Genomic DNA, 12,480 nt, shown 5'->3' on the forward strand with positions numbered 1-12,480 from the left:
TTTAAAGAACACCAGTATTTACTACCATTCTCAAATACTAAGTTCTATAGATTTGTTATATGCTATACGAAGTACCACCATGCTAGAATTTTAAAGAGTGATTCCTTGGTTCAGGTTTTCCTTTAAACAGCACTTTCATAATTTTGTAATTCTTATGTATTCCTTCTTGACCTTGTCACTTTTAGAGAAAAGAAGGTTTCCAACAAATAAAGTATCTCTTTATGACAGTTCACTAAACAAACCCCATCATTGGATACTGGTGCTATTAATTGCTCTAATTCCATCATAAGTCCCTTGTTTATCAGTAATTCAATGGAATATTGATATTTGGTTAAGTAGACTGCTGTTTAAAAGAAAATATATTACTGCCTGACCTGTGGTGGCGCAGTGGATAAAACTTCAACCTGGAAATGCTGAGGTTGCCGGTTCGAAACCCTGGGCTTGCCTGGTCAAGGCACATATGGGAGTTGATGCTTCCAGCTCCTCCCCCTTTCTCTCTCTCTGTCTCTCCTCTCTGTCTCTCCCTCTCCTCTCTAAAATGAATAAATAAATAATTAAAAATTACTTAAAAAAAAAAAAAGAAAATATATTACCATTGGAACTCATAGCCATGGAGGATTCTGTGTCTCTATCTATAAAATGGAAGGAATTTTATCTCTTGCTTATCTAGGCAATTTTAAGAAAGAAAAATGCTGAAATAGATATAAAATTGTTTTTAAAAGATTCTTTTGAAATATAAAAATCTTTGCAAATATAAAAATCTGGGTTTGAAATTAACACATAACTTTTCCCAATTAAGCTGCTTACCAATTATTGTGGACTTGCATATCCATGAGAAATGCATGGAAGTAGGTTCACAGCCAGCCTGCTACTCAATGACCAGTAACTATTACTTTTAACTTCAGCTTCATTGTCAAAGGAAGAGTTACTAATGGTCAGTACAGTGCTTTTAAACTGAACCTATCTTCAAAGATTGACGGTATGAAAATATTCAAACATACTAGATGAAATAAGATGCAAGCAGTCTTCTTTTCTTCTTCCTTTTTTTAAGTGAGAGGAGGGGAGTTAGACAGACTCCCCTATGAGGATCCACCTGGCAACCCCCTTCTGAGGCTGATGTTCTGCCCAGCTGGGGCCATGCTCACACCTGAGCTGTTTTTTTTTTTTAAGGGTGTGAGGTGGAGGCGCCTAGGGCCAACATGCTCAAATCAATTGAGACATGGCTGTGGTAGGAGGAGAGAGAGAAAGAGGAGAGGCATAGGGGTGGTGAAGCAGATGGTCGCTTTTCCAGTGTGTCCTGACCAGGAAGAATCAAGCCCAGACATCCACAGGCCAGTCCGATGCTCTACCACTGAGCCAACTGGCCAGGACTAGAAATAACCAGTCTTAAGGAAGAAGACATATCGCTTGTTAACTGGCAGTGTTAACTGTGTGTGTGTGTGTGTGTGTGTGTGTGTGTGTGTGTGTGTGTATGACAGAAACAGAAGAGAGAGAGGGACAGATAGGGACAGACAAGAAGGCAGAAGAGAAGCATCAATTCTTTGTTGCAGCATCTGAGTTTTTTGTTACTTCTTTTCTCATACCTCCCTCGTTATTTTACCCTGAATGGTCCCTGTTCCTGGTGTAGCTGGAGCGTATGTGGCCAGTTTTCAGAATGGCAGGTCCGGAACTAGCCAATCATCCGGCAGAGAGCCTAATCTCCGCCCCCGGCGATTATCTCCTCGCCCTTCGGTGCGACACGCCCCCCTCTGCACCTGCCGCGCAGCTGGTCAGCTTGGCGGTGGCCGGGTCTGAGAACCAGGTGAGTACCTACCCCCTGGAGTGAGCTCCGTCTGCCAGAGCAGTTCCTTTCTCCGAGCCGGGGTGAAAGGCGGATACTGAGGAGCAAATGCACTGTGGGACTTCAGCGAGGGAGCGCGGTGTGGCGTGAACGTCCTTCCTGGTTGGGGAAAGAAATCGGCGAACTTTTGTTTCCATAGATGTTGGGGTGGGGTCGCAACTCAGAGGTTCCCGGGACCCACCAGGGGCGACAAGTTCTGGTGACCAAAGCCAGGGGATGAGGAGCAATTTAATAGGGTCCTAACGTATCCCTTGACCGTTGCGGGTTGGCTGTAGAGCGTCGGGATCGGCTCCAGACTCTCCGCGGCCTTGGGCCCCGTTGTACATAGAAACCGTTGCTACGGCCGAGGACTGCGTTTCCTTTCGGCCTCCCGAGGCAGGGGGCGCTGGGCCCTGTGGATGCCGGAAAGCTTAGGAGGAAGATGGGCGGGGTAACGATTTTCCTGTTACTAGTTCATCGCATTTTCCACTGGAGGTATTATTGATAAACCCAGTAAGAAATATAGGAAATGGATGTGGATCAGGACGATGAGGGGGAAATTAAATGTAACTGGGACCAAAGGTTTTCCTATTCAGAGACAAATGAAAATATGTGGGAGAGTTGTAATGAGAGCAAATCAAGTATTCTATAACTTGTATTTTAGAACTTGAGAATTAATGTTTAGTGGTCTTGAGAATGTGTATCCCTCCAAAAAATGGTAGTTTTCAAAAATAATTCTCAGAGAAATGTAAAAGTGTCCAGAATGAAATTTGTCTGACTAGGTAAGAGATGGGTATCATTTCAAATGTTTTTCACTATATTTTATTCAAATCATAAAATCTCAGGGGTTACAAGATACCTTCAATCTGAGGTAATCTATTTTCATCCCATTAGATGCTTAAATCTCTCCCATTAAAGATCCTTCAGCTCTTTGGAAAATTCTCCTAAGGTAACTGATTCTATTCTGGGCAGCATCAATTATTTAAAGGTTTTTATTTGTTTTGTTTTGTTTTTGTTTTTTAGAGAGACAGACAGGAAGGGAAGGAGAGAGATGAGAAGCATCAGCTCACAGTTACACCACCTTAGTTGTTCAGTGAATGCTTTCTGATATGTGCCTTGACCAAGGGACTCCACCTGGGTCAGTGACCTTTTGTTCAAGCCAGTGACCATAAGTTTATGTGTATAATCCCTCACTCAAGCCAGCGACCCCACACTCAAGCTAGTGAGCCTGCACTTAAGCCAGCAACCTTGGGGTTTTGAACCTGGTCCTAGCTTCCTGGTCAATTCCCTATCCACTGTCCCACTGCCTGGTCAGGCTAAAGGTCCTTCATGTTGCTTTCCTGTAACTTCCATTGTTAAAGTTATCCATGTGATCGGAGCCATTCATTATACTGGACCCTGTCAGTATGGTGTGAGAGCCACAACCCCATTTCTTGGCTGTGTGTCATCCATATGCTGAAGAAGTGTTATCTGTGTTCTATACCCAAGTCAAAGCCAGCAGGAATATGGAGGTGAAGCTGATAGAGCATCTTTTTTTTCTGCGGAGGTCTGATACATGACCAGACTCCCAGAGGATTCATGCTGAAGGAAATTCTTAAAATGAATTAGACCCATTGTTGCTACTTATTTTAAAATTTATCACCTAATGTGTGTTAGTGCACTGATTTTTAAAAATCTTTTGCAATGACTCTCAATAAGAAATAATGTTTTTCTTTGCAACATGTGCGTTTATATGTACACATCTTCATCATTTGTTTGTATAGACACGAGATAAAAGTTTTGCCGAGCAATATTAACTTTAATGGTATGTTCTATCTCAGTGTAAAAAATGCTGATTGAAACTCACTAAAATGATTTCATGGGTTGCCATTTCCAATTTGAAAAGCATGGGTATGATGATTGAGTATGTGGGTATTAGCTGCCTACTGAGATCAAATCCTCAGTTCACAGCTTACAGCTCTATGACCTTGGACAGTTTAGATACTTGAAACATCAACTTCCTCATCTATAACATGAAAGCCATTATTAATATCCTTCGTGAGAGTGATTTTGGAGATTAAATGATATAATTTATAATGTATAGAAATTTAGCTCCATAAATGTTGACTGTTATTACTTTGTGTGTGTGTGTGTGTGTGTGTGTGTGTGTGTGTGTGTGTGTTACAGAGACAGAGAGAGGGACAGACAGAGACAGACAGGAAGGGAGAGAGATGAGAAGCACCAATTCTTTGCTGCGGCACCTTAGTTATTCAGTGATTGCTTTCTCATATGTGCCTTGACCTGGGGGGTGGAGTGGGGGTTCTGGCAGACCAAGTGACCCCTTGCTCAAGGCAGTGACCTTGGGTTTAAGCTGGTGAGCCTTGCTCAAACCAGGTGAGCCTGCGCTTAAGCCGGCAACCTTGGGGTTTCTAACCTGGGTCCTTTGCATCCCAGTCTGACACTCCATCCACTGCGCCACTGCCTGGTCAGGCAATTACTTTTCTTGGCTTAAAATAAAACCAACCTGATGCCGTAGCTAAAGGATGAAATAAGGTAATAGATGTAAGAATTAAAATGGTATCCAGCACACATTAAAAACTATATTTTTGTTACTATTATTATCACAATCAGCATTAGCAGTAATATTATTAGAATGAAACCACAAGGCCTCCTTATTCCCAATTTAATTTAGCAAGTGTTTTTTAAGAGGTATAAGGCACTACTTATGTTAGTCCTGCAGATATGAAGATGAATAAAGTGAGAGCTCACAATCTAGAAAAGCAGAAAGAGAAACAGTTCGAATATGCTCTGTGCTATGAGAGAGGTATGCACAGAATGCCATTAAAGCACAGATCTGGGAGCCATTCATTGATGAGTGTGGGCTACAGGGAATTGTAACATCCACCGGGTACAAGAACAAACGTCGGAGACTTTCAGGAGTATAGATGTAACTTTATTGGCCAGTTTTACCTGCACAGGGGCAAATTCCCGAGGTGTCCAGAGACACTGTGCTCACAAGGAGCTGCAGATGGGAATCGCACCTAGCGCTCACAGCTAAATCTTTTTATAAGCTAAGCAAGCAAGCCTAATACAGAAGCAGATGTGGCGGTAACCTATTTGCTAAGGGGGCTGCACATAGCATAGCAACAGGGGCTGGGGTCTAGCTCATTGGCGAATTCCAAACCTAAACTTCTGATAAGGGTCTTTTAACCAATAGAATGCAAACGTTTGTCTCTTTTTCTTTTTTTTTTTTCTTCTCTCTCAGCCTCCCAGAGTCCCTATCTGTCTCTGCTTCTTGAACGACCTTGGGCATGTTATTCCTAACAGAACAGGAGCAGGACCTGCCTGTAACCCTTAAGTTCCCTGTTCCATTAGTGCCCTGCTTATTTTCTGATCTTCTCTTGGTCCTTACAGGAATCAGGAAGAGGATGAAAAGGAGAGTCACAGAAAGGGGGTTATTTTTGTGCTGAACTACCATGAATGGTTTGGAAATTGAACAGCTAAAGTAGAAGCAGGTCATTCAAGTCAACATTAAAAGATATCCTAAAAAACTGAGTACTAAAGCTGATGAGAATATGCCACCCTTTAATAGAACATTTTGGCATAAAGATTATTTTGATCTGAAGAAATTAATAATTAACAGGAAGAACTCTCTGTCCTCCCCCTTTCTACTTAAGAGCAGGACATAAATTTCCCTTTGTGAAGGTTTCCCCCTCCCTCTTTCCTATACTGGAGGAGAACAACCCTATCACGGTCCAGGGACAGTCAGCGCTGAGATGAGTCTGCATAAACAAATCTTACTAAAATAACCCTTTCATTAGTTTTTTCCCATATATTTACTTTCTCTTAGAAGTCAAAACTTCTTTTTCCCTGTCTAATTACTTCTGCACAATTTATCACCCATTGTTAAAATGGTATGTAGATTACGAGGTTGAACAGTTCCCTGGGTTTTCACTTTTTTGTGAAGCTCATGTAAATATAAATTTCTCTTGTTAATATGTGTTTCCTCAGTTTAACAGTGCTCAGTTACTGAACTTAAAGGGTATAGGGAAAGGTTTTTTCCTACCTCCTTCCTCTATAGCACCAAAACCTGCTTTGTCATTGTATTTCTTTTTTTCATTATTATTATTTTTTTTGAAAGAGAGAGAGGGGAGAGAGGGAGAGTGAGAGAGATATTGATCTATTGTTATTTTTACGTATGCATTGATTCTTGTATGTGTCCTTTCCAGGGATCAAACCCACAACCTGGACATATCTGGACAATACTCTAATCAACTGAGCTACCTGGCCAGGGCTGTTATTTTTATTTTTATTTTTTTTGTATTTTTCCGAAGCCAGAAATGGGGAGGCAGTCAGACAGACTCCTGCATGTGCCCCATCAGGATCCACCCTGCACGCCCACCAGGGGGCAATGCTCTGCCCATCTGGGGCGTAGTTCTGTTGCAATCAGAGTCATTCTAGCACCTAAGGCAGAGAGGCCACAGAGCCATCCTCAGCGCCTGGGCCATCTTTGCTCCAATGGAGCCTTGGCTGCGGGAGGGAAGAGAGAGGCAGAGAGGAAGGAGAGGGGGAGGGGTGGAGAAGCAGATGGGCACTTCTTCTGTGTGCCCTGTCCAGGAATCGAACCCGGGACTCCTGCACGTCAGGCCGATGCTCTACCACTGAGCCAACTGGCCAGGGCCCAGGGCTGTTATTTTATTTCCACATTGTTTAAGGTAAGATTAAGTGAGCTAAGACATACTGGTACATAGCAATTTAGCTCCATAAATGTTAGCTGTTGTTATGAGGGAGAGACGGTTTAAAAATCAGTAGTTTTGACCAGGCAGTTGTGCAGTGGATAGAGTGTCGGACTGGGATGCGGAGGACCCAGGCTCGAGACCCTGAGGTCACCAGCTTGAGCATGGGCTCATCTGATTTGAGCAAAGCTCACCAGCTTGGACCCAAGGTCGCTAGCTTGAGCAAGGGGGGTTACTCGGTCTGCTGAAGGCCCGCGGTCAAGGCACATATGAGAAAGCAATCAATGAACAACTAAGGGGTCGCAACAAAAAACTGATGATTGATGCTTCTCATCTCTCTCTCTTCCTGTCTGTCTGTCTCTATCTATCCCTCTCTCTGACTCTCTCTCTGTCTCTGTAAAAAAAAAAACAACAAAAAAACCAACCCCAAAACAAAACAACAACAACAAAAAATCAGTAGTCTTCCCTCTTGGAAAAATCACTCCATCTCCTTTGCCATAGAAATGAAAAATAATTATAGAAGTACCTACATGATTACCTTCTAAATTAAGTACTATATATAAATATATTAGATTCATAACTGTTTTCCTATACTATGTTTCAGCCATGACTGCCAAAGATTATCCATCATTGTGGGGCTTTGGAACAACAAAAACATTCGAAATCCCTGTTGAACACTTGGATTTCAAGTATATTGAAAAATGTTCAGACGTTAAACACTTGGAAAAAATTCTTTGTGTGCTTAGGTAAGCATTTAAAAATCAGTTCATGTTTAAATCTGTCAATCTTGCCTTCTAAAAGTTGAAGCTACATTAGAAACATTGAAAGAAAATTTCAAATATTGAGATTGTTTGTTGTATTTGCTCATCTTAGGTTTCAAAACAGTGGTTTTGATCCTGTGGTTGGTTTGGAGTGTTCAGCTGGGTCAACTTCCAGCATGCGACGTGGGCTAATTATAAGGTGACCAATCATCCTCCTTTAGGGAGGACAGTCCTTCTTTTGTAAGTTCCGTCCTCCCTTGAAAAGTGTCCTCCTACATGTCCTCCTTTTTGATATTGGAAGACTAATCTGTAAATGTCCGTATTCAATTGATGCAGAGTCGATCCATTGGGTGTGATGAGACGTATTTGTATCTAAATGAGTACTTTTTTCTTACAATTATTATTAAAAATTAATAGGCATGTAAGCATAATTACATTATAAAATATTAGAAATGTTTTTATTATGCATTTATCATGTTATAGTGTATTATTGTTGCAATGAATAAAATGTTTCTTTTATTTACGATATTGTTTTCTTCGATTTATTTTTGTCCTCCTTTTCAGTGTAAAAAAGTTGGTCACCTTACTAATTAGTATTAAAGAGAGCATTTTTCTTGCATCCTTCACATTGCATAGGAAAAAGTAGCTGTGAGAGCAGCCAGTAGGAGGTAAGGTTAGCTCACCACTCTACACTGATAAAGTTCTTTCGTATTCTCTCACTTAATGTCATCTTCCTTTCAGTCATCTTCCTTTCAGTCCCATCTGGGGGACTCACTGCAAGCTGGTCACATGGAGGGAATGGTGGGGAGGCCAGGAAGTAGGAACAGAGGCAGGGAATCGGCCTTCTCTGGTTAAGAACCCCATGACAGTGATTCTTTTTTTTTTTTTTTTTTTTTTTTTCAATTTTCTGAAGCTGGAAACAGGGAGAGACAGTCAGACAGACTCCCGCATGCGCCCGACCGGGATCCACCCGGCACGCCCACCATGGGGCGGTGCTCTGCCCACCAGGGGGCGATGCTCTGCCCATCCTGGGCGTCGCCATATTGCGACCAGAGCCACTCTAGCGCCTGGGGCAGAGGCCGAGGAGCCATCCCCAGCGCCCGGGCCATCTTTGCTCCAATGGAGCCTTGGCTGCGGGAGGGGAAGAGAGAGACAGAGAGGAAAGCGCGGCGGAGGGGTGGAGAAGCAAATGGGCGCTTCTCCTATGTGCCCTGGCCGGGAATCGAACCCGGGTCCTCCGCACGCTAGGCCGACGCTCTACCGCTGAGCCAACCGGCCAGGGCCGACAGTGATTCTTAAACTTTGATATATAATACATCACATGTGGTTGATAAAAATGCAATTTCGAGGGTCCTGTTTGCAGAGATTCTGTTTTGGGAAATCTGGGGTGTTGTCTGGGAACCTGATCAAGCACCTGGATGATTGACATGCAGGTGGTCAAGGGAACCCACTTAAGAAACACTCCCTGTGCCCTGGCCGGTTGGCTCAGTGGTAGAGTGTCGGCCTGGCGTGCAGGAGTCCGGGTTCAATTCCCGGCCAGGACACACAGGAGAAGCACCCATCTGCTTCTCCACCCCTCCCCCTCTCCTTCCTCTCTGTCTCTCTCTTCCCCTCCCGCAGCCAAGGCTCCACTGGAGCAAAGTTTGCCCGGGCGCTGAGGATGGCTCTATGGCCTCTGCCTCAGGCGCTAGAGTGGCTCTGGTTGCAACAGAGCGACGCCCCAGATGGGCAGAGCATCGCCCCCTGGTGGGCATGCCGGGTGGATCCCAGTCGGGCGCATGCAGGAGTCTGTCTGACTGCCTTCCCGTTTCTGGCTTCGGAAAAATTTAAAAAAAAAGAAAAAGAAAAAGAAAAAAAGAAACACTCCCTGTGTAACCTCTTTTGGGTTTCTTGTGGGGTTGTCCCTTGGAAAGTAGCCTGATATTGCATGAACTGCTCCTTCACGACATCAGTAGGATTCCTTTTTGCTCTGTGGTGGCTCATTTCTTCCCCTGTGCCTCTGTCTCCTCACTGTGACCTTTGCTTTTTCTCTCTCATCACCTGTAGTGTCATGTCCTCCCTCAGCATTCCTGCTTGTCCCCAGCCAGAGTTGGTGTAATGACCTCCTCATTTCTGAAATGGCAATGTGAATCACGTCATTATTTTCCCTTTTGCTTTTCTCAGTAATATAAGAACATTTTCATTTCTATTTGATCAAAGCCTAATAAGCAAAATGAGAAGTTTACAGAATGAATGTTTGAAAGCAACAGTGATGATATTGGTCTAAGAAAGTCTGTCAATAACGTCTTTAAATTATATTTCATTGACTTAGAATTTTTAAAATTTTATTTGAAAATGGAATTTATTTCTATTTTTCTTAAACAAACTTATGAAAGAGGGTAAAAGATTGATTTTCCTTAAAAAAAAAGAAAGACATAAAAGAACTGATGTCTCCATTGAACTCTAAGGAAGGATCTGTTTCTTGAGTGGTTGAATTAAGAGTCATGTTGATTTAAACTGTTCCTCTGCCATATTCTTCCTATCCCTTTGCAAAAAAAAATTAAGGTATGAGCTCCTCCTTGGAAAGGAAGTCCAAAGTCTCGCTTTCTTCCTGTCTCTTGTATCAAATTCCCACTTTTAAGTTTAAAATGACCTTATGTACAAAATGAACATGTGTGTTAAAGAGAGAAAATGTTACTTATTCAACTTGTAAAGTGTGTGATGGAAATTTGTGTCTTTGGAGCCCCTTTCTCTCTGTCATTGTATCCTTATAGATGAACTGATAATAACAGAGGTTGCACTGGTTGAGGAAGGTGAGTGAGAAGCAGCAGCCCCACCTGCCACCTTATGCGGGTCAATCCCTGAGATCCCTGCAGATCTCCTGGGCTCCATGGGTCCCAGCTTGCAAACCACGGGTCTAGATGCTCTCTACAGAAAGTGGTAATTCTAAAATTCTGAAATATTTTAAAGGTCTGGCGAGGAAGGGTATTATCCTGAACTAACAGAATGTTGTGAAAAGCGCCTTAAAGGATTGGCTCCTGAAAGTAGAGCTTTGAGGAAAGATAAACCTGCAGCGACAGCATCCAGTTTCCCAGCAGGAGAATGGGAAAAAATTGATGGTGATATAAAGGTAAACAGTCACAGCAGTTTTTGTGATGTTGTCATGTTATATATGTCTACTTAACTTATCCAAAATTCTAGGTTTCTTTTTTGTCAGTCAAGAGGTTTTAAGTGGTAATTATTTAGGTGGTATAGGTTGCTTCTCACATCCAGGAGAATATTGTGAATGTGTTTGTGGACACACGTGTGCTGATACGTGTTTGTATTATAAATGACCCAATATAAATAATTAAATATCCCCCAAATATTTTTCCTATGAAGAAACCATTTTAATCAGCGTCTATAAATATAGTGCTATATATAAAAAGTTATAATTTTTTTTGTACCACCTTGTTATTTTCTTGGAATAAACTATTATAATTCAAATAGCTTGATCAAAAGATTTAAATACTTTGAAGGCTTTTGAAACACATTTCTGTGTTTTCATAAAAGTTGTAGCCTTGTACTCTTCCAACAGCCATGTGTAAGAATACCTATTTTCACTACTCTTCACTGGATACTGTAATTATTAATTATTTACATTTGTTTCTTCTTTTCCAAGAGAGAGGAGGGGAAACAAAGAGACAGACTCCCTCATGTGCCCCAACTGGGATCCACTGAGGCGGATGCTCTGCCCATCTGAGACCATGCTTGCAGTAGAGCTATTTTTAGTGCCTTAGGCAGAGGCTCCCTGGAGCCATCCTCAGTGTCCACGCTGCTGCACTCCAACCAATCAAACCATGGCTGCAGGAAGGGAAAAGAGAGAGAGAGTGAAGGGAGAAGGGGAGGAGTAGAGAAGCAGATGGTTGTTTCTCCTGTGTGCCTGACGGGGAATTGAACCTGGGACATAAACATGCCGGGCTGATGGTCTACCACTGAGCCAACTGGCCATGGCCATTAATTATTATAAATAATTATTATAAATAATAATTAATTATAAATAATTATTATAAAAACCTAAAAGTAGGTTTTTATAACTAGTAAATTGTTTTTATTTATCTGTCACTTGAATTTCTTCATTATTTTTATTATTATTTGACTGAGGCAGAGAGAGGGACAGATAGGGACAGAAAGGCAGGAAAGGAGAGATGAAAAGCATCAATTCTTCATTGTGGCTCCTTCATTGTTCATTGACTGCTTTCTCATATATGCCTTGACTGGGGGCTACAGCAGAACAGAGTGACCCCATGCTCAAGCCAGCGACCTTGGGCTCAAGCCAGCGACCTTGGGCTTCAAGCCAGTGACCTTTGGGCTCAAGCTAGCAACCATGTGGTTATGTCTATGATCCCACGCTCAAGCCAGCCACCCTGGCCTCACTAGTGAGCACACATTCAAACCAGATGAACCTGCGCTCAAGCCAGCCACCTCAGGGTCTCGAACCTGGGTTCTCTGTGTCCCAGTCTGATGCTCTATCCAACTGCGCCACTGCCTGGTCAGGCTCTTTTTTTATTATTAATGACCTATATGTATCTTTACTGATTTCCTTTAAATCAGCTTTATTGATCTAAATATACATTTAAAAAATTAGCAACTTTATGATATACATTTCCTTGAGTTTTTGACAAATGTACAATATATGCTATAGAATAATTTCATTACTGCTAAAAGTTTTCTTGTGCCCCTTATGATCAGTGTAACTCCACACCCTGGCCCCTAGCAATCACTGAACTGCTTTCTATCGCTATTGCTTTGCATTTTCTAGACTTTTATATAAATATAATCATTCAGTATGTTGTCTTTTGTGTCTGGCTTCTTTCACTTAGCATAATAGTTTTGAGATTCATCTATGTTGTTGCATGTGTCCATAGTTTACTCCTTTTAATTGCTGAATATTGAATTGTATGGATATCTTGCAGTTTATTTAACCATTCACCAGTTGATGAACAAATGCTAAAATGTTTTCCAAAGTGGCAATTCTTCCAGTAATGTATAAAAATTCCAGTTGTTCTGCTTCCTAGTCAATAGTTAGTGTTGTCAGTATTGTTCATTTTAGCTGTTTTGTTAGGTATATAGTGATATCTCATTTTGGTTTTAATGTGCATTTCTCTAGATTAATGCAGTGGAGTGTCTTTTCATGTGCTTATTTGTCATCTACATATCTTCTTTT

At 41.9% G+C, this 12,480-nt stretch overlaps 1 protein-coding gene across 2 annotated transcripts in view; it reads left to right on the forward strand.

The window, feature by feature from the left end:
• The first annotated feature begins 1,731 nt into the window (after positions 1-1,731).
• Positions 1,732-12,480, forward strand: part of SPAG1 (sperm associated antigen 1) — an 84,284-nt gene continuing 73,535 nt past the window's right edge. The window contains exons 1-3 of one of the 2 annotated variants that reach the window (XM_066379225.1): positions 1,732-1,801; positions 7,139-7,280; positions 10,245-10,404. In XM_066379225.1, the coding sequence (XP_066235322.1) occupies positions 7,141-7,280; positions 10,245-10,404 (300 nt within the window). In that variant the 5' untranslated portion in view covers positions 1,732-1,801; positions 7,139-7,140. Of the gene's footprint in view, positions 1,802-2,884; positions 2,958-7,138; positions 7,281-10,244; positions 10,405-12,480 lie in introns of those variants that run through there. The other variant, XM_066379226.1, reaches the window with a different exon arrangement.

The sequence above is a fragment of the Saccopteryx leptura genome, chromosome 3 (genome assembly GCF_036850995.1).
Source record: "Saccopteryx leptura isolate mSacLep1 chromosome 3, mSacLep1_pri_phased_curated, whole genome shotgun sequence".
Lineage (NCBI taxonomy): Eukaryota > Metazoa > Chordata > Mammalia > Chiroptera > Emballonuridae > Saccopteryx > Saccopteryx leptura.